We start from the raw sequence: 23177 nt of genomic DNA, 5'->3' as shown, positions 1-23177 counted from the left end.
TTGTACTAGCAGCTACGTGAAATCTGATGAACAATGAACTTTACTTCTATTATTGGTGTTCTCCCTACTGTACATACACTTCCTTTAGTCCTTTCCTTAGGACTAAAATTAAAATTTTAGGATCCCTTTGTTGCCTCGTCAGAGGTACCAATCACTGCTGCTAGAATAAGTCAGATTACTGAAAACATATTTTCAATATGTCCTAGGATTATAAATGTAAACCCTTAAGGGCACACGCATCTAGGACTGGATGATTTGGAATCGCCCACTAATAATTATTATTATTGTTATTTGATTAATTAGTTATTATCATATGAAACTTTACATCTCAAGTACAATTAAATCTCTTCTTGACATCTCTTTTGACATAATCCCAGCATCTGTATGTCCCTTGACATACTTCTCACTTTGACTTACTTCTGTTAATCTCCAATTTTTTCACTAACATTATATTTCCTAACTCAGCTTAGCCTCTTTTGGATTTAAAATCCAAAATATTACGTGTCTACTGGACTAACATCTCCAACAACATCTTTCCTCCACTTTACTCTAAATGGCAAAAGTATAGAGAACAGGTTTGAAAAGAACAACTCAATTCAGACTTGGACTTTGCAGAATGAGAATCGCGGGACATTTTCCAGAGTCAGGCTTGCCCTATTTAGTTTCAGCATTTTGTTCAAATGTAGAACTGTGAATCACAGCCCCATTTGTCTCATTCAAATATTCATATTAAGTACACAGTGCAATAAAAACAGATATTAAATAATCTATCCTGAGACAGTTTCACTGCTGCTCCTTTTCTGCTTTCATGATCAATTAGACTATATGTAGGGCTAAAGCGTTACATAAGAAGGGTTCTTATATATTTATATATTATGCCTACAGATATACATATTTAGGGAAATCATTAACAGTTGATCCTAAAACAGAGCTTCTCAAACCTTATTTTGCATTGGAATCACCCAGGGATCTTGTTAAAATTCAGATTCTAAGTTCTATGATTTTAACATTTTTGGTAAGATTTCCCTTCTCTTTATATCTTTCATTCAGAAACAAAATAACACAAATAAGTGAAGAGCTAAAGTTTTCTAAGGAAGCATATGGCCCAAATTTTCTGTTCTTATTCCCACAAAATTCCCTTTTTAAAAATGCTGTTAACACATGCAAAAAGGAGAATTAGTCCCATTGTATTTTGCTATTTTCCTTTGAATTTTAATTTAAAACGAGAATGAAATTAATAGACCAGTTGGCTCCTTGTGAGCTTTAGGAGGAAAAAAAAATCATCAGATGCATTTTGCAAGTCAGATGGGTCAGAGAAGCAAGTGAACTTGTACATTTGGTCTCGTACATTTGATCTGTTTCTTAAATACCAAAGGCCTGGACTTACACATATGAAAGAAATGGAAAAGGAATTTAGCAACTAACAGCACCTCATGATAAAGAATAGTGAATAACATGCAATACGTGACTTGGAGAGAATCAGGTAAAATAAAGGTAATATAAATTTGAAACATTTAAGAAATGACTTGACTATTGCAGCCCTGAAAGAAATGTGCCACTGAATCCATTTTAAAGAATAAATAAAATGCCCACAAGAAGAAAGTGAGCAAAGCCTGATTAAGAAGCAAATTACTGATTAAAAATAGAGTCTCGATGTGTTTTACATTTGAAATCAATAAAGATTAGTAAAAAATGTAGTCTCTTTTGATGCAGCTGCATTTCTGTTAAGATCTTATTAAAGGAGCCTAAAACCAATGAGGTTTATCAGAACCACTAGTGGGACTTAGGAACTGAGCAGCAGCCGGGAGAGAATCTCCGTGCTCCCTCTCCTGTCCTTCTTGTTTAAAGCAGGGCCATACATCTGTTGGTGGTGCTGAAATTTTCTCAAATGCTTTGCAATCTTGGACTGTTTTAGGATTGTCTTCCCCCCTTTGTGTCTGTCCTGCAGACTTGAATCCCAAATGACTGCTGACATCCAGACCATCTTACAGTTGCTGCAGAAACAAACCACCGTGGTCCCCCCAGCCTACAGCATGGTAACTGCTGGAGCGGAGTATCAGAGACCGGTCATCCGCCTGATGAGAACCAGCCCCCCCGCAGCATCCATCAAGACGGACCGAAGTTTCAGTCCTTCCTCACAAGTGAGTGTCTATAGTGTAGAGCCCAGAGTAAATATCTCTCCAGGTGTGTTTCTGGGGACCACCTGAATCAGAATCATCTGGGGTGCTATAGGAAATGAAGTTTTTCATCCTCATCTGTTTCTGCTCGGTTAACATTTCTGGGAATAACCCCCAATAATCTGCATTTAAACCAGCTCCCCACTAATTCTTATGTTCAAGTTTGAGAACAGTGAATCTAGAAGAATGATTTTAAAACACTAGCGATTTTTTTTTTTCTAAAAAAAAATTCTTTTCAAGAGTCAATCTGCTTAATTTTATGTATGGTAGAACTGATAGCCCTGGATCCAACAAGTGCTTCAAAGAAAGGTCTGTAATTGGCTGTGGTGACAAGGGGCACTCATGGGCAGGCTCTCTGGAAGAAAGGGGAGGAGAAATAGCAGCTGTTCAAAGATCTGAGGCTCTGGGGCCAGCAGACTAGTAATCTCATTTGTGCCCCACCCCTCACCAGAGATCTAGAAACTTTTCTCATCTCCATCATGGTAAGAAGAGGATGATTAAAGTGTCCTTTATCTTGCCTCTGAAGACCCCTGAGTGCTTTTGAATTATGTTAATATGAAAAGTCTAACTCCCTTGGAATTCCAGTTAGGAAATTATTCTTAATTACTCAAACCAATAGCCAAATTGGACCTAAGAAAGGTGGACCCAAGGGCAAGGACTTACTGAACAGTCTTGTAAACTTTTTTAGGAGTTTGGGAATTTAGTGCAAAATGTTCTGGGAAATGAGACCACATCAATAATGGGGAAATGTACAGAAGGAAAATACTGAAATCTTTCTGATATATGATAGTAGAAATGCATTTATTCCTAACTAGTTCTGACTGTCTCCGATATGGCAAAACCATGTACTTCGTTCTTTGTTTTCAGTGGATTTAGGTAATAGTTTCTGGACAAGGATGAGTGATATTTCTTTTTTTTTTTTTTTCTCTCTCTCTCTCTCCTCCTTACACTGTCTACTCACCATATGACTCCTGTTTCTGATTCCAGTTTTTTCTTGAATTTTCAATTAAGACTCATCTGGAAAATTCAATATTAAATTTATTATTTTTTTTTAAGAATTTGATCTGGCCACAGAGTAAAATTAAAGTATTTGGAATGGTTGTTTAGGATAAACTGATGCCCAACCTCTAATGCCTAGACTCATCTTTGGGAAGGAAAGTTTAGCTAATACCACTAATCAAATATAGATTTGTGGGGAAATAAAATGTATTTAGATTTCATGAATAAAATTTTAGAAATCTGTCCAAATGAATTATTTAAAAAATGTTTTCTTATCTTTCTCTCAGTGTCCTGAATTTCTAGACCTTGAAAAATCTAAACTTAAATCCAAAGAATCCCTCTCAAGTGGGGTGCATCTGAACACAGCTTCGGAAGACAACTTGACTTCACTTTTAAAACAAGACAGTGATCTCTCTTTAGAGCTTCACCCTCGGCAAAGAAAAACTTACCTTCATCCAATTAGGCATCCTTCTTTGACAGATTCATCCCTAAGCACTGTAGGAATCTTGGGTCTTCATAGGCATGTTTCTGATCCTGGTCTTCCGGGGAAATAATCATTTTGTACTATTTACTCACATACAATGTAAGTGCTTTTAATGGCTGTTTTCCTTTTTTTGTATTTAAATCCTCTCTACTTGACTCAGGGGCTCACAAGTTACCATTATATGCAAAAGTACTGTATATTTTCCTAAATTGAAGCTTGTAAGGTAAAATTGAGCAATTAGGATGTAAATATACATATGAACTCTTTTGTTCCAAATGTTAAAACTGCCAGCATCTCAAGGCATCTTATTATTTTTTTTAAATCATGTGCATGTTAGGAAACTCCAATTTCTCTTGCATGGAGACTCCTACTTACTACTTTTACTACCCCAGTATTTTGTTATGAAAATGCCTTCCAAGCAAGTAAGAAACCAAGGAATAACATTGCTCATGGATGCAAATCAGATGATCCTCAACTCATGGAAGTTCCAGGGGGAGAAAAGGAGCATAGTCACTTTGAGAACAGATACCCTTCTGTATCAACATGTTTCTAGTTACATTCATGTCATCACACTGAAAAAAAAAAGTTTTAGAGTTCTAAATCTCTGATCACGTAGGGAGTCATCTCCTAATACACGAATATAGGCCAGCTTTAATGAGGACAAAAAGGCCTTTCTATTTAAAATTCTGTCTCTAACTTCATTTACAAACTACCTAAAATATTTCGCACTGGCACATTTCCTTGAACATTTAGAAACAAGTTTTTCGTCATTTTTCTTTCTTTTTTTTTTTTTTGTGAGGTGGGGAGGGAGTCTTCTCAAGAACTGCTAAAGCATGAGTGACGTACACAGCTTTGCTCTGATTCATATTTTAGTGCCATCCTCAACTGGATCAAAAGAGTGGACGCACATAGATCTTTTTTAAAAATGTGCAACCTAGTGGATGTGCATGGTAAAACTAGCTTCCGTGTTGTTCCATGGTTTTCTTATCCCAGCTGTGGAAAACCAATGTGCTTTTACCTGCCGGTAAAGAAAAAAACACACCAGCAGTAAAATTTCAGTTTTGTTCGGTTATTCAAACACGTATGAAAATGTGTTATTTATCATTGGGATCAATATATTTGAGCCCCAGAATATCAGAACATATGATGGAATGTATGTCAGTGTCTTTAACTGTTCGATTTTTTTGGAGGGAGGATATGCCTCTCAGAAAATTGAGATATGGAAAAAAATTGCAAGAATCTGATTCGTCAATTTTTAGTCAAGTTTTATTTCTCAATTCATCTGAGTAAAATTTTAAACTTATTATGGGCTTGTTCATTATATCCTTGCCCTTCTGAACAAAATTTTGAAATTTTTGCAAGTTTCTTCATTCTTTAATAATTCTTATACTCGCATATATTTTTAAAGATATTATATCTGTGCGCATTATTAAATGGATTAATTTCTATCCCAAGGGATAGAAATCTAATCTGTTGACTTACCTTCATCTCTGACACTAATAGTTTCAAATATAAGCAACCCATTTACATTTACAAAGCGGTTGCACTATTTAAAATATGATTAAAGTGACCTTAAGTTGTTCCCTATACATTTTTAAATGGTCACATGCATGGGAGGCAGTCTGTAGGCATGAGCAAATTCGTATCCCTGCTAAACATTTGAAAAAGCAAAACAAGTACGTATGACAAAATGATCAGTCCATTCGATAAAAAACAGAACAACTTAAGCTAGCTTCCCAAACCATGTGGTGTTGATGTAGTTACACATGTAGGGACTAACTGATGCTTTCCTTCTTTCATTCAACAAACACTTGTGGGTGCCTAGCAGGGGGAAAGAAATGGCTAACTTGGATTCAGAGGACTATTTAGGGATTTTATATCCATTTTTAGGCACATTTTTGCAGCTGCAACAAATTCCATAAGGATTGCCAGCCTAAGTTCCAGGGAAATTCAGAATGAATTTACCAGAGACTGTTCATCTGTAGGGAGCGAGGATTTGGAGCTGAGGAATTTAATCCTGATTGTTGGATTAGTGAATGCTTCAGCGGCAACATTAGTATGACATGTGTAAAATTCAGCATTCCATGTAAAGCCTTCATACTTCTCTATAAAAACTGAGCATGAAGGCATGGGAAGATGAGGAATAGTGTACAAGTATTCAGCTTCTTTAACTTCTAGCATAACACAAACTTTTTTCCTCTTAATTCCTTGACATAAAAGAATTGCTTGATATTACACTCTAAGTCTCAGAGAATTAGACAGGATTAAGAAGGTCCCCTCTTATAGGATCCTAGCATACAAAGAACCTAAACAATTTTTTTTTTTTTTTAAAGAACCTAAACAATTTAAAGATGTAGTTAGTGAGGCAGAAATGTCAGAGGCTCAACGGTTAAAATGACTTATGGATGACCAAAGCAATTCTCTGTAGTTACAAAATCCATCTCCTTGTCCAAGCCAGAGGTCTAATGCCTAAAGTCATTGTCACTTTTCCCTTGGGCTGTAGCAAACAGTCTGACCTCTTCATGTGGGAATCCTCCGGAAAGGCAGGATTAAGGCTACAGCCAGTTATAGCAGTATAGCACTGCTCTCCTTCTAGATAATTAGAAACACTAACAAAACTCCTTTTGTTTCCAACTAAAAACGTTACCTCGTTCCCAAGCCTAAATAAAATGCCATCTGAAGTTACCTGAGTGACAAGTTTTCCCACTGTTATTAATTGCTGGGCAGAGAGCTGGAAGTATCATTTAACCCCATAGGGGAGTCCCATGTTCTAATTAGTTGATAAGGAAACTACAGATGAAAAATGCTGAAGCAATGTCCTTGCAGGATTTTTAAATTAATAATCACTCATTCAACCAACATGAGAAGGCAGAGGCAAATTTGGGATAGCCTAGTTTTTTAGGTCCATGATAATGGATTGGTCATCAGAGATGAATCCTCCCACTGTCCCAGTCAGAAGATATGGAAACTACTTGGTGTGAGGTTGAGTATGTATGTATGAGAGTTGCTTACAGATCTTTTTTGAAGGTTTATCTTTAGCAATGGTTCCAAAATGCCTAAAAGAACAATGTCCTTAACTAAACGTTTTAAAATTCCCATCATATATTATCAAAGGTTAAAATTTAGCACCTCATCAGCATATCTAAAATAATCATTCTTACAGCATCTTTCCTTTGAAGGCTTTTCATGGTTAAAAAAAGAGAGAAAATGTAGTAGATCTAGTAATTAAAAATGAATCACAGCACCGACTAATTTATAATACAGTAGTCTTTAAACTGCTTATCTGTGGTTAAAACCAAAAGTAGATCAATATATTTGAGTAGATTTCTTACTGCAAATCAAAATTTTTATAAATTACAAAAAACTTCAAATGTTATTAGATTTCTAATCATAGTTTTGCAGTACAACAAATGTGTCTGTCACGTGAGTTAGAGGCACTTGGAAGACAAGCTGGTCTTCACATGTAATCCTAGAATAGCAGTACTGACACCTTCGGGGAACACGCTACAAATGGATATTGTTGGGCCCTACCCAGACCTACTGAGTCAGAAACTCCAGGGGTGGGACCTGGCAATCATCTTTTAACAAGTTCTCCCCTATATCATCCTAGTAAACACAAGAACTTTGAGAATCATCAATGTAGAGCATGGGCTCTGCAGTCAGACCAACATGGTCTCAGGATGAGTTCTTTCATTAATAGCTGTGTGACCCTGACCAATTTAATAAGGTCCCTGAGTCCTTTTCCTGAATTTGTAAAAATGAGATAATGGTACCTGTCTCAAGAAATTTAAGGAAGAAATGAGAGAACATCTAGTAAAGTGCCTGGAACAAAGTAGGTGCCCCCAAAACTCTAGACTCTTTGATTCTCATCTAGGAACATGATATTAAAAACAATCAGGAAAACAAATAATTTTCCACAATTTAGCTTTTATGTAATGTGCTATATGTCTCCAGCTAAATAGCCATTACCAAGACTGAGGTTTTTGATTCAGAACACACAAGTGTAGTTATTTTCTCCAATTGTATTTTGCACTATTAGGTTTATAGCTTTAAAGTAATACTTACTATTTATAATAATAACAGCGAGAGTATGAATGTCATTGTTACAAACCTATCTACCCTGAATCAGTGTTAAATGCCAGGTATGCAAGGTGATCTGTGAATTCAGTACTAGTAGAATGTGGTCTGTAAAGACTAGCTCACCGGGAAAGCCTCTCTTTAGATCCACGATATAGTTCCCACATGGATATTGGAAAATGCATTTTCAAAACATACTCTTAAAGGAAAGTACACTTTCTATTTTTTTTTTTTTCAGAAAAACAGAATTGATAGTTGTAGTGGTTCTTTGCAGGCATCTAGGCCCACACTGCCATGCACAGATATGTCAGGCAGCCAGCCTAAGTCCAGTGTGCAGTGGTAGAAATGGCAAGACTCAAGGTGGTACACCTGAATTAAAATCCTACCTTCTCCACTTACTTTCAAGACAAACTCTCAGTGAGCCAGAAGCCAGAACTATAGAGGGACGGTCTTAAATATCTTGAGAGGTGTTGAGGAGCCTCTGAAGCATATATGTGGAAGTTAAATACACTGTGGAAGCATATATGTGGAAATTAAATGGTGTACACCATTAAGCACCATGTAACGGTAAGGTCATTGTGTGACACTTGCATCATTACAATACGGTGCTATTATGGTGGAAATGCCATAGCATGACCTAAGTCTTCTGAAATCCTCCCATGGCGCTTTCCTCTAGCCAACAGACAGCATTTTCACTCTGTGACAAAAATCTCTAGTGATTCTCACAGCGCTCTCAAAGACCCAGTTAGTCAGAGAAGGAGAACACCAGTGCTAGGGAAGCATCCTCTGTGGTAGCATCCCAGGATTTGTCAAATCCCGCCCTTGTCCAATACCCATAGCATTATATGTTTGCGTTGCAATTGTCTTCTAGGTATGCAATAGCTTCGCCCTCCCTCCCTCCTAACTTCTTAAGGGTTCTCATTCAACGCTACTTTCTCTGGCTTCCATTGAACTTACAATGAAGTGATGTTAACATTTTAAAAACTAAAATGATGTTTTAAAATGCTTTATAAAGTATTAGTTGTTATGACTGATCAGTGCCTGAGCTTAGATTCATTACAGGTTGTGGTACAAATACACCTTATTCTAAGAATATGCAATACAGAAGAGAAAATTCACAGGAAGACATGAATTATTGATGATTGACAGCATGAAGAGAAAGCATTGCAAGGCTTATTTATATAAACTATTAAGCAGAGGTGGAGAAAGATGACTAATAAGTTATTTAAAACTAATACATTATTACTATGAATAGACAGATAACATATTATTAGGAATGCAATGTTAAGAACACAGAACTATACAGTCAATTGACCAATTTCATTCTTCTAGCAATCATAATCAAACTTTTAAATGAGAGTAGCAAGTATTATAGAAATGCTCCCAATAAAATATTTTTATTATGAGAAGTGGCAAAATTAGCATGGTTATTCTTGAAGAGCGAATGTCAAAACAGCTGAATTCCTAAATTGTAGTCATGACATTTGTTACTTCCATTAGTTAATTTAAGAGATACAAAATGATTTGGTACGCATACAGTTTTATAGCACTGTATGTTTAACGTGTATTTTTTATACTTCCCTTGTGCATACTGCTTTTAGATTGAACATAATCATACCTGTTAGCATTTAAACCATATCTTTTTTTTGTACTGATGTTATATTAAGTATTTTGATTACATGTTAGAAAATTCCACACCATTTCATCATCCTTATTTATTTAGGAGTAAAATTCAAGGATCAGTACTATCTTATAATTACCTCCTCTGTAGTTTCTTCAAAATGCCTCTACAATCACAACACTGAAATTATATGACACCCTTTTCCCCAAATATTAAAAAAATAAACATACTGAGGAATCCCTAGTTTTCATCTCCTAGGCACCCGATTTTAATGAAAGACACATTTACCTGCTTTTAGCTGAAATTTGCATTCTATGATTTTAGATAGGAAAATGTACATCAGAATGTTTGCCAGTTAAGTACATTTCAAAAAATGTGTGTTATCACATGAAAATTTCAGTCATCTGATACAAAGAAGCTCACTCACATTGGTTAAGTAGTAAGTACCTTGGAATGCTTTAAACGTAATGAAACATTCTACCAAAACATCCTTTTTCCTTGTCTTTATGCACATAATGTAGCATGAAATCATGATGCTTTTGAAATAATCTGTGCAGAAATATTTATTTTTTAGCAAATATTTTCTTCAAAGATTGGTATGTGGTATTGACAGTGTAATCTACTTGCACAACTAGTTTTGCAATAACCTACAAGTAACTGTAAATAAGAAAAATGTAAATTTCATGTAAAAATGGTTGCAAATTTTTGGTAGCTAAAAGTGTACAAGTTGTATTGAAAATATAGTATATATACATAATTTAAGAACGAAGCATATACTTTCTGATCTATTTATATGAAAATTCAAGAATTTGTAAAAGAAATTATTTTGGGGAAAAGAAAGTAAATCTCATTAGCTAGTTAGAATACTTTTATTAGAGAAGCCAACTATTTCCAACATTTTACTAGGCATAGTGCTAGATATAGGCATGGTGGTGCTGATGTATTTCATGAAATCTCATAATTGTAACAGTGCTACTACAGTTTTACTGAGTTCCACTGGGGCATCAGTAAACTGTATTAAATGGTAAAAAGCAGTAAATCTAAAATTAAAGAAACATAAAAACACTTCACTTCTTATTGGCTATCAAGAACATAATGGTAATTTACTGAAACATTTATGTTTCACCACTTAAGATTTCTGATAACTAAGCAAGCTTCAAATTACATGGGACATAAATTTTGTATAATGTGTACATGATTCATTTTTTTCACCGAGAATGGAAAATCCAGATAATATTATTTTCATTTGCCTAAGTTTCATATACTCTTAATTTCTTCCCCCCTCAGAATCATTTATCTGTTTTTTTTTTTTTTTTTTTGAAAATCCAACTATCTTCAGAGAAATCTTTTCAATAAAATGTGTTGGTCATAATGTGGCATTTTCTAAACTAAAGACTATTTGGTCCTTTTAATGGCTAAGATTCCCCACCATTCATTTTTTTCAGGTTTAAAAACCCAAGAGAACATTTCCCTATTTAATAAATGAAAAACCAAATCAAATATAGATTAGCAGAAAGCAATATACTGGTATCTTTAAGTGAGGTTGATTAGAAAATGAGAATCAAAGATCAAAGTATGAATAAGCTAATAATTTAACAACTTAAAATCTCTTGCCGTAAGATAAATTTGGGGGTGATGCATTTAGATAGCTTTGGGAAATTAAATATCCATCCAAAAGTTCAGCTAATCCTATTTTTTTAAAATGGCCTATCATTTTCAAAAGAATATGGATATTTATTTAGTATGTTTCTGGAACATTCATACCTGTTCAGGTTACCCTCTGAAATTCCAGTGATCACAGCAAGATACGTGATTAAATACAGCCAGCTAAAATGCCAATGACTGCATGTATCTATAAAGTACATATTTATATTTTCATGCTTAAGGGAAAAGGTTGGGACACCCCCCCCACACACACATGCATACAATGTATCAGAAGGTACTAATTCCTGGCATACTTGTCTCTGAATATAGCTATTAAATGACATAGCCCAATTCTCATTTTCTGTAAGCTTTCCAAATGGCCAGCATCTCTGACATTGTGGAAGGGGCACACCTGGAAATAAAAGTAGCACATCGGCAAGGACCCTCTTCATCCCATAACTGTATGGCACATCATAGTAATGTAGGAGTGCTGCCAATGTCTACTTGCTATATATTCAGATACACAAAAGCACATTTGAGTTTTGAATGCTCGCAAAATAATACACAAAGCTGCAAATTACCAAGCTACCTGGGTAAAAGGAATGTTAAGTAATATAAGGTTCTTTTCTTCATATGCCAGTAAAATATGTTTTTTAAAACAAGTAGAAAAAGACATGGCAAGAAACACTTAAAAGCACAGATTTCCCAGCATCCAAATAATGAGTTGATAGTGAGTCAGAAATTTTTCATTAAGTATCCTAGTGTTTTGCTGGAAAGTAGTTTTGTGCTCAGTCTTCTAAATTACAGGAAAAAATTAACTTAATATATGGACATATGTGATGTTATAACCTTATTCTAGTCTACAAATTGCCTAAACAGTATTTGCTTAAAATCCTCTCTGCATTCATCACTATACCAGAAGCTCTAAATATTTGTTTTTTCTTTGTATCATCTAATTTTATTATAAAGTCTAGACATATTCTTAGGTGATAGCTTAGCATAGTACATTTATTTCAAAGTGCTTACAAGACCAAAAAAAAATGTGATTTTTAAATACAAGTTTCAAAGTACTAAAATAACTGTGGTTGTATTTTAAAATTTAAGAGAAAAAAATCCTAACCTGAAAGCAGTCTTGGATTTTTACTCACTAAATATAATTATCAGACTTTCACAAATGTATTCCTACTAAGTTCCCAGAAAAGTGTTACAAATAGGAGAAAACATATCATCTATGAATCTGTCAAACATAAAACGACAAAAGAAAAGCACATTTCTGACAAACAGTATGTATTTAGTTTGTCCAGTTTAGTAATGCCAGAAGAGTACAGTGAACTTGATTTGTATATTTTACTTAAATTGATTTTTTTGTCACTTTTTAAATTGCACAGACTTTCAACTACATTAATAAATTCTACTTTCTTCCAGGGTGAATACCTTTTCTGGAAATAAACATATCGTTTGACATTTTAAAATTACTTTTTGTTTCTGAATGCATGCCTAAATAGATCAAATGAGCACCGTCCTTGAAATTACACTTAAAGTGGACCAAATTAAGATTCTGATAGTATTGATTTCCCCTTGATGTAATTTAACATGTGTAAACTGCCACTCAAAATAGAAGTGCAATACCTGACATTTAATCATTTGGCAGTGTTTTAGGCATAGGCGAATTACTGCACTGTTATTTGAACTGAAGCATCTCATATATGTAACAGATTTTGTATGATACAAAACTTTACAGCAAGCTATTTGAATGTTTATTAAAAAATTCTCAAAATGACATGGAAACATGTTTACTGTATAAATAAAAGCACTTAGATGTTAAGAGTGGACATTATTCAATAATTTACATCATTACAAGAAAACTGGGTGTGAGTTAAACAGTACAAACCACCACACTATATTCATATTGCAGTCATTGTTCATCATCAGACTATAAAGTCTGTAAAGTAATTTTTACTTTAGTGATGGATGTCTGTTTACATCAATTATCTTTAGAGCATCAAAAAGTGAACTGCATTTCATTTGTATAAAAATCCAAGTAAAATAATGCCTAATGTTTGGTAAGATTATCTATTTAATGGAAAGCACAAAAGAACTGGCAATTAAGTTGGATTGGCATAGAGAATCAGTTTTGCTACAGAAAGGAGTTCTGTGGCCAAAAAAAGTTTGGAAAAACTGGGTCAAGTAAAAGTAGACAGGATTTTATGTACCTCAGGCTTTATCAAGCTCCCTGAAAAGGATGAAAATTTCCCAAATATGTCTGATCATCAAAACTACTTCACAGACTTCCTGTGACCAAAATTCGTAGGAACACTTTTAGAAAAGGATGTTAGAGAATCATATAGAAAGTTCTAATACAAAGCGTTTGGCAAAAACTTATATGAATAATACCATATGTCATTTTTAAAGTTTCGTCTCAACTGTTAGCCTCCAAATAAGAGAAAGTATAGCAGACCTCAGAGCAGTACAGTGAGTAGATTACCTATAAGTTGGATATTAAGATCCCAGGCTGTTGAGTCATATTATCACCCTTATTCAACATGAATGATATGAGCACATTTATATTAGTTTTTTCCAACAAGACTTCTAATTCTAATCCTGTTATTTTGTTTATGGCTCAGTTAACATCCTCTCCAATTATCAAATATATGTTCGTGGAAAAAAACTAACAGCCAGGGGATAAAAGTAGATGGTTTATTTAGCCACACATTTTTATACTGCTGACCAAATGAATATAGCAGCTAATTATTTAAAATTATAACATCAAAATGACTATCCAATTCTTCCTTTCCAGGACTGTTAAAAGTTGATGTAAAATTCTGTAAGTTTATAAAGTTTTCTTTTAAGATACTGCCATTCATCCTCTACCCTTTAAGAAACAGAATTTTATAAAAAGCATAATTATTTTGGTCACCGGTCATACTAAAATCATGTCAATTTGTACTCACGTTTGAAGCCAGAAGAAATTCAGTTAAAGTGGAAGAAAAATACCCGGTTTCTTAAATCTTAACTAAGAATGTTTGCCAGGAAAGCAGCTCATTAATTACAACAGCTCACAAGGGGATCTTAAATGCTATGGATCTGATGACCACTTTGCAACTTCCACAGTAATGCCACAGAAATAGGCTGTGGCTGCGGTGGTCAGTAACCCCACATTACACACCTGCACTCAATGACTTACCAGTTTACCAATGCTAATGGTGAGCTCGCAACTAATGTTGAAAAAGTAAAACTTCCAATTTCTGAACATTTAAACAAAGTGGTAGATTACTTGACTTTTTTTTTTAACTTTGTTAACAGTTGGCATTATGTATAAAATAATTTAGCTTAAGAGAATACATTGAAATGTTGACACTTCATTAGAAATAAGTATCCCTTCCAGAAAGTCTAGCTTTAAAAGGAAGATGCCATTTTAGGCCATCTACATTGTCACTGATGGAAAAAGGGCAGCCATAAAAGGTATGTGTATCAAGAACTTCTTTTCCACAGAAGACAAAAAAATATATTGAAGAAAAATATGCACTGACAAAAGCCAAGGGGAAAAAATGCCTCCTGTAGCCTTATTTCTACAGATTAATTCATGGTGCACCTAAGGTGCTGTAACACAAAATTTCAGCAACTTTCTCTCTTCATAGACAAAGACTAGCGAGTTTCTGTTCTTGAATTGTGTGATCAAGGAATAAATTCTTCCACAAATATGGCACAAAATCTAGTCTTCTCCTTCTAGTTCACCTTGAACACCAAGGACTACAAACAAAATTTCAAAGTATAATTTGTAACCTTCAGGTAAGTATATAAATCTAGTGATTTATCCAGCTTTCGTTATTTGACTTCTTATATACTCTGTCTTGTAAGTACAGTCTTCTGGGCTAACAATGTTAAAAATTAAGGTTAAAAGTTATTTATATCAATTCATCATATACCAATATTTTATGATACTATACAGATATCTGTTAAGCGATAACTTTCCTAAAAGCAATTAATGTTCCAAATACAAAAATGCTTCTTTTATTGCTCTGAATTATGCACCAAAGGATAAATACATAGAAAGGGAACAGATGTAAAAGGGAGAAACACAGAAAAGCCCCAAGAGCTTCAAATTCAAAGTAGTCCAGTTAGTTTCTTCCAAGTAAAAAAAGTTCACAGTGTTTCTTCAGCTTTCAAATTCTAGATGTTCAAATTGCCATAGTACCCTGCAAAAACTAATATAGGCAAAATCATCAGCTGGTGGCAATTAATTACATTCCATAAAAGCATTTTCACAAGAGGGGAAGTTTTAAGTGTTTCCAAGGCTTGCAGTTTAAACCAGAATATACCAGCAGGGAAATGAGGGAAATGCTGACCCTTTAACTCCCCTATAACAAAAACAAAACAAAACCCCCAAAATATTGATGTACATGTGAAATATAATTTTCCTGTAGTTTTAATTAAACTCAGGCTAATTACAACCATATGAAATGAGAAATGAAGGGAGAAATGAACAGCATCATAACCATAGATGAAAATTTCCTCTCTCTTAAAGATCACCAAAAGTAAACAACTCTTTATAAAAATAATGGTCGGTTTGCCCTCAAAAATAATTTGAAAGATAAACTGCCAAAAACACATCATAAAATTTAAAATTGTCAAGTTGGAAAACAAATGAATGAATGAATGAATGAATGAATGAATAAATAAATAAATAAATAAATAAAATTGTCAAGTTGGTATTTGTATAAATACTGGATCATATATGCAGTTAGCTGAAAAATACAGAAAAAGAATATGGTCTATAAAATATATTATTCCCAGTACTGATACTAGGGATCACTTAAATTTTTTGACATAGTGTAAATATCAGAATACTTACATCGTCATATACAAAATTCACAACCCCTTGTTGCAAGTGGTCTCTTCTTCTAAAGAAATCTTCAAACAAACAAAAAATATTAAAATCTTAAGTATATAGTTTCAAATACTTGGTATCCCTAAGCACTAAAAAAATGACTAATATCATACTCAAAAGGTTATTTAAATTCCACATAGTTCACATATAGTGTAATAGTAGTTCTGGGTATACAATATCATGAGTCAACAATTCCATACATCACCAAGTGTGCACATCATGACAAGTGCACTCCTTAATCCCCATCCCCCTCACCCATCTCCCCTCTGGTAACTATCAGTTTATTCTCTATAGTTAAAAGTCTGTTTCTTAAATTTCCCAAGCATGAAATCATATGGCATTTATCCTTTTCTTGACTTATTTCACTTAGCTTAATACTCTAGCTCCATCCATGTCATTGCAAATCGCAAGAGTTCATTCCTTTTTATGGCTGAGTAATATTCCACTGTTTATATATGCCACATCTTCTTTATCAATTCATCAATTGATGGATACTTGGGCTGTTTCCATGATTTGGCTATTGTAGATAATGCTTTTATAAACATCAGGGTGAATGTATCCCTTCGAATTAGTATTTTTGCATTCATTGGCTAACTACCTGGTAGTGCAATTGCTGAATGGCACAGCAGTTCTATTTTTAACCTTTTGAGGAACTTCATACTGTGTTCCATACTGGCTGTACCAGTTTGCATTCCCACCAACAGGGAAAGAAGGTTCCCTTTTCTCCACATCTTCACCAACATCTGTTGTTTCTTGTGTTGCTGATTTTAGCCATTCTGACAGGTGTGAGGTGATTAATGCATTATAGTTTTGATTTGTCTTTCCCAGTGATGTTGAGCATTTTCTCATGTGTCTGTTCACCATCTTGATGTCTCTGCAAAAATGTCTATTCAGGTCTCCTGCCCACTTTTTAATTGGATTATTTATTTGTTTTTTGGGTGTTGAGTTTTATAAGCTCTTTATATATTTTGGATACTAACCCTTTATCAAATACGTCATTTGCAAATATCTTCTCCCATCCTGTAGACTGCCTTTTAGTTTTGTTTATTGTTTACCTCACTGTGTAGAAGCATTCTATTTTGATGAAATCCCAATAGTTTATTTTTGCTTTTGTTTTCCTTGCCTCAGGAGACCTATCTGGAAAGAAATTGCTACAGCTGAGGTCAAAGAGGTTACTGCCTATGTTCTCCTCTAGGACTGCTATAGTTTCAAGTCTCACATTTAGGTCTTTAATTCATTTTAAATTTATTTTTGTGTATGGTGTAATAAAATGGTCTAGTTTCTTTATTTTGCTTGTTGCTATCCAGTTTTCCCAACACCATCTGTTGAAGAGACTTTTTCCCATTGGATATTCCTTCCTGCTTTGTCAAAGATTAAGTTACCGCAAGTTGCGGGTTATTTTTGGGTTTTCTATTCTGTTCCATTGATCTAGGTGTCTATTTTTGTGCCAGCACCATACTGTTTTTTGTTTTAAAGATTTATTTGTTTATTCATGAGAGACACAGAGAAAGAGGCAGAGACATAGGCAGAGGGAGAAGCAGGCTCCCTGCAGGAGCCAGATGCGGGACTCGATCCTGGAACTCTGGGATCATGCCAAGCCAAAGGCAGATGCTCAACTGCTAAGCCACCCAGGCATCCCAGCACCATACTGTTTTGATTACTACAGCTTTGTAATATAACATGAGTCCGGAACTGTGATGCCTCCAGCTTTGTTTTTCTTTTTTAAGGTTGCTTTGGCTATTCAAGTCTTTTGTGTTCCATAAAATTTTTAGGATTGTTTGTTCTAGCTCTGTGAAAAATGCTGTTGGTATTTTGATACTGATTGCATTAAAAGTGTAGACTGCAAAAAAAAAAAAAAAAGTGTAGACTGCTTTGGTAGTTTAGACAATTTAACAACATCTGTTCTTCCAATCCATAAGCATGGAATGTCCTTCCATTTCTTACCAATTTCTTTCATGGTGTTTTATAGTTTCCAGAGTACAGGTGTTTCACCTCCTTAGAAAGTTTATTCCTAGGTATCTTATTGTTTTTGGTGCAACTGTAAATGGAACTGATTCCTTAATTTCTCTTTCTGCTGCTTCATTATTGGTACATAGGAATGCAACAGATTTCTGTACATTGATTTTGTATAATCAAATTTGTGTATCAGTTCTAGCAATTTTTTGGTGGAATCTTATAGGTTTTCCATATAGAGTACCATGTCATCTGCAAATAGTGAAAGTGTGCCTTCCTCCTTGCTGATCTGGTTGCCTTTTACTTCTTTTTGTCATCTGACTGCTTGCTAGAACTTCCAGTAATATATTTAATAACAATGGTAAGGGTGGACATCCCTGTCTTGTTCCTGATCTGAGAACTGAAAAGCTCCTCAGTTGAGGATGGTATTAGCTGTGGGTTTTCATATATGGCCTTTATTATACTGAGGTATGTTTCCTCTAAGCCTACTTTGTTGAGAGTTTTTTATCATGAATTGATGTTGTACTTTGTTAAATGCTTTTTCTGCGTCTATTGAAATGATCATATAGTTCTTATCCTTTCTTTTATTAATGTGTATCATGGTATATCATGATGATTGATTTGCAAATAATGAACCACCCTTGCAAACCAGGAATAAATCCCACTTGATCATAGTGAATTATTCTTTTAATGTACTATTAGATTTAGTTTGCTAATATTTTATTGAGAATTCTTGTGTCTATGTTCTTCAGAGACATTACCTGCAGTTCTCTCTCTTTTTTTTTTTTTTTTTTTAGGGTTTTAGGTGAGTCTTTATCTGTTTTGGTAGTAGGGTACTGCTGAAGTACTGGAAGTTTTCTTTCCTTTTCTATTTTTTGAAATAGTTTGAGTAAAATAGGTATTCACTCTTCTTTAAATGTTTGGTGGCATTTACCTATGAAGAAGCCATCTGATCCTAGACTTTTGTTTGTTTTTTATTACAGATTCAATATCTTTGCTGGTTATCAGTCTATCCAAGTTTTCTATTCTTTCTGGTTCAGTTTTGGTAGTTTATATATGTCTAGGAATTTGTCCATTTCTTCCAGGTTGTCCAATTTGTTGACATATAGGTTTTCATAATATTCCCTTATAATGTGTTTGTGTTTTTGTGTTGTTGATTGTTATTTTTACTTTTTTTGTAGTTTTATTTATTTAGGTCCTTTCTCTTTTCTTTTTGATAAATTTGGCTAGAGGTTTATCAATTTTATTAATTTTTTTTTGAAAAACGAGTTCCTGATTTCATTGATCTGTTTTACTGATTTTTTAGATTCTATATCATTTATTTCCACTCTAATCTTTATTATTTCCTTCCATCTGCTGGCTTTGGATTTCTTTTGTTGTTCTTTTCTAGCTCCTTTAGGTCTAAGATTAGGTTGTTTAAGATTTGTCTTGCTGCTTGAGGTAGGCTTGTATTCCATACTTCCCTTTTAGGACCACTTTTGCTGCATCCCAAAAGTTTTGAACCATTGTATTTGCATTTTCATTTGTATCCCTGTATTTTATTTCTTCTTTGATTTCCTGGCTGATGCATTCATTGTTTAGTACCATGTTAACTTCCATGTATTTATGGTCTTCCCAAATTTTGTCTTATGGTTGACTTCTAGTTTCTTAGTCTTGTGATCAGAAAAGATGCATGGTAAGATTTCAATCTTTTTATATTTGTTGAGGCCTGATTTGTAACCTAACATGTGATCCATTCTAGAGACTGTTCCACATGTACTTGAAAAGAATGTATATTATGCTGTTTTAGGATGGAATGTTCTGAATATATCTATTAAGTCATCTGGTTCAAGGTGTCATTCAGACATTGTTTCCTTTCTGTTTAGATAATCTGTCCATTGATCAAGTGGGCTGTTGATGTCCCCTGCTATTATTGTATTATTATCAATTAGTCCCTTTATGTTTGTTATTGTTTGATATATTTGGGTACTCTCATGTTGGGTGCAAAAATATTTACAGTTGGTAGATCTCCTTATTGGACTGTCCCCTTTAATTATGATATAGTGCTCTCTATCTCTTGTTACAGTCTTTTCTTTAAAGTTTGGTTTGTCTGATAGAAGTATTGCTACTCTTTCTTTTGACATCCATTACGTGATAAATATTTCTCCATCTCGTCACTTTCAATCTTCAAGTGTCTTTAGATCTAAAATGAGTCTCCTATAGGCAGCATGTAAATGGTTATTATTTTTTTACCCATTCTGATCCCTATGTCTTTTGATAGGAGTACTTAGTCCATTTACATTAAAAATATTTATTGATAGATAGTAGTTAGTGCCATTTTATTACTTACTTTGTCATTGTTTCTGCAGATTTTCTCTGATCCTTTCTTGTGTTTGTCATTTGACTCTGCTGCACTCAGAGTCCTCTTTAATAATATTGTAGGGATGGTTTAGTGGTCACAAACTCCTTTAGTTTTTGTTTGAGAAACTCTCCTTCTATTCTGAATGATAGCATTGCTATCATTGCTAATATCACACTATTCTTAGCTATGGATTTTTCCCATTCACCATCTTGAATAAATCATGCCATTCTCTTCTGGCCTGCCAAGTTTCATCTGAGAAATCTCCAGTTAACCTTTGGGTCTTCCCTTATCAAGTTAAGGACTTCTTTTGTTTTGCTGCTTTTAAGATCTTTTCTTCATCACTTATGTTTTGCAAATTTAATTACAATAGGTTTGGTGTGGTCTGCTTTTCTTGATTTTGAAGGCATCTTCTGTGCCTCTTGCATCTGGATGTTTGTTTCCTTCCCCAGATTAAAGAAGTTTTCTGCTTTTTTTTTTTTCAAATAAATTTTCTGCCCCCTTTTCTTTCCTTTCTTCTTCTGGAACTCCAGTAATATGAATGTTATTATATTTGATGGAGTCACTCAATTCCCTAAGTCTATTCTCATATTCCATAATTTTTCTCTCTCTTGTTCAGCTTCATTATTTTCCATTATTTTGTCTTCTAGGTCCCTAATTTATTCCTCTGCTTCTTCCAGCCTGCTTTTCATTACATTAAGCCTGTTTCCAATCTCATTTATTGCATTCTTTATCTCTAGTTGATTCTTTTTTAACTCTTTTATCTCCGTGGTAAAGGTCTCACTGATTTTTTTTTTCTTTTTTCTATTATTTTCTCAAGCCCAGTGAGTATCCTTAAGTTTCTTTAAATTCACCATTAGGAATGTTATTTACATCTGTTTTGCTTGGATCTCTGGCCATAGCCTTATCTTGTTCTTTCATTTAGGATAAATTCCTCCATCCTGGCATTTTGTCTAAGTCTCTTACCTTTTTCTATGTGTTAGAAAAGACAATTATGGCACCTGCTCCTGGCAGTAGTAGCTTTATGAAGAATAGGTCATGTAGTGTCCAGAGCCTGGCACTTTAGGGAATGTCTCTGGTATGTGCAGTGTATGCTCTGCTCTTATGTTTTGGCTGGTCTGTCCTTTAGGCCAGTCATCCACAGAGGCTCTACTCATCTGCTGTGTGCAGTGTTTTGTCCTTGGCCAGAATGTGGCAAGTTTTACCTAGGTGTCCACTAGTCTCCTTATTAAATAAGACCTAACACCAACTGCACCAGAACTGAGGCTCTACAGAACTCCTGTTGAGACATGGTGTGGGCAGGGGATTGTGTTGGTCTTCTGGGGGAAAAGCCCACCATGCTGGGACTGAGTCAAGTTTGACTGAGAAAGCAGTCCTGCCAGAGTGCAGAGGTTTGCTATAAACAAGTTAGGCAGCCAGTATCAGTGCTGAACTGCTTCTTGCAGGTGGCTCTGTATTTATGCTAAGGGAGTGGGAGAGGGAAATGACACCAGCCAGTTCCTCTGTTCCGGAGAGGTATCTCCATGAACACTGCCTCTCAGGGACATGCTCTTAGAAGAGTGAATACTCTCCCTGGTGTGCTCCAAGCATTCTTCAGATCATTGTTTCCAAGCTGTCTGCCCTCTGGGCTCTATCCTAACCAAGCACAAGGACCTTTAAAATCTGGGCTTTAAGCCCTACTGATTGCAAGAACTCACAGAATTGAGCCCCTCTCATTTTCCAAGCTAATGGCTTCGGGGAAATATTCTTGTGCATTCCTGGGTGTTCCTCTCTTACCCTTTTCCCTGAGCACAGCTTCCACCTCTCTAGCACGCATGATCCGTTTCTCCCCTAAAATACATCTCTGCCCTTTCTACCTTCTTTGATGGGGCCTCTTCTCCCCCTTTAGTTGTGTCTCCTCCTTTATCAATCTTCTGCTAATTTCTGGACTATATAGGATGATCTGTTAGTTATCTAGGTGTGTTTGTGGGAAGAGACAAACCTACGGTTCTCCTACTCCCCTGTCATCTTCCCTCTCTCTCTTCATTCTCAATTAAATCAAGTGATATCATATCCTGGGGACTGACACATGAAGAAAACTTTCCAAAACTGAGCTATGACAAATTTTCACTATTCATATTACTAAGTTTTTAAAGCCTTAAAAGTGATTAGATTTAATAGTGAATAAAAGTAAAAAATACATTATTATCAAAAAGTTGAATAAAATGAGAGATATTCAGAAAAACAGCTACATAATACTGCATCTATTTTTAAAATGATCAATACCTGTCAATGCTCGAAGCTTCACACAGCAAGCAACATAATCATCAAAGAAGATTCGGCCATTTTTGCTGTACCGTTTAACAATAGCAGTTAATGTTTGAGGACTCAATCTGTAACCTAGAAAAAGATATTTATACATTAAAATTTCTAAAACCAAACACCATAAGAACACAACATTGCATTTTTTTAAAAAACAATTGTAAAATAAATTTCCAAAATTCATTCCATAAAAATATATACTAGAAACCAAATACATTAACATTAAAATCTATCAAAGACTTATTATAATAAAGTAATAAAATGGGCAAATCCATTTTGAGTTCATTTCTGTGTATAGTATAAGAAACTAGTCGAATTTCATTCTTTTGCATGCAACTGTTCAGTTTTCCCAACATCATTTGTTGAAGAGACTCTTCCCCATTATACATTCTTGCCTCCTTTGTCTTGCTAGTATCACCAGTCTAACTGTGTAATGAAGTCAAAGCTAAGAAAGCAATTACATTTTTGCATTTTTAAAATATATTTTGATTTTTAAATAATGTCGAGTATCTTATAGGTTTTAATGCTTCAATATTTCAATTCTGTAATTTGAGACTTCTTTAAAGAATATTAGAGAAAACATTATTACAGATCTTTTCTATCATTTAAATTTTGTATTTCCTTTTTTTCTTTTTAATTTTTCATTGAGGTATAATTGGCATATAAAATTATATTAGTTTCAGATGTACAACATA

The 23177-nt window shown here is 34.5% G+C and overlaps 2 protein-coding genes across 13 annotated transcripts in view; one reads left to right on the top strand and one right to left on the bottom strand.

The window, feature by feature from the left end:
• The window catches only part of KCNH7 (potassium voltage-gated channel subfamily H member 7), a 471528-nt gene extending 461943 nt beyond the window's left edge, over nucleotides 1-9585 (top strand). For 3 of the 4 annotated variants that reach the window (XM_025994147.2, XM_072751747.1, XM_072751746.1), the window contains 2 exons: nucleotides 1949-2141; nucleotides 3464-9585. In XM_025994147.2, the coding sequence (XP_025849932.1) occupies nucleotides 1949-2141; nucleotides 3464-3730 (460 nt within the window). In that variant the 3' untranslated portion in view covers nucleotides 3731-9585. The remainder of the gene's footprint in view (nucleotides 1-1948; nucleotides 2142-3463) is intronic. The other variant, XR_012000301.1, reaches the window with a different exon arrangement.
• A 2404-nt stretch (nucleotides 9586-11989) lies between these two features.
• GCA (grancalcin) overlaps nucleotides 11990-23177 on the bottom strand; it is a 76553-nt gene continuing 65365 nt past the window's right edge. For all 9 annotated transcript variants that reach the window (XM_072751750.1, XM_025994151.2, XM_025994155.2 and 6 more), the window contains 3 exons: nucleotides 22447-22560; nucleotides 15855-15913; nucleotides 11990-15207 (listed from right to left, as the gene is read on the bottom strand). In XM_072751750.1, coding sequence (XP_072607851.1) covers nucleotides 15181-15207; nucleotides 15855-15913; nucleotides 22447-22560 — 200 coding nt within the window. In that variant the 3' untranslated portion in view covers nucleotides 11990-15180. The remainder of the gene's footprint in view (nucleotides 15208-15854; nucleotides 15914-22446; nucleotides 22561-23177) is intronic.

The sequence above is a fragment of the Vulpes vulpes genome, chromosome 3, assembly GCF_048418805.1.
Source record: "Vulpes vulpes isolate BD-2025 chromosome 3, VulVul3, whole genome shotgun sequence".
In the NCBI taxonomy this organism is placed as follows: Eukaryota; Metazoa; Chordata; class Mammalia; order Carnivora; family Canidae; genus Vulpes; species Vulpes vulpes.
This window is presented reverse-complemented; position numbering and strand designations above follow the sequence as displayed.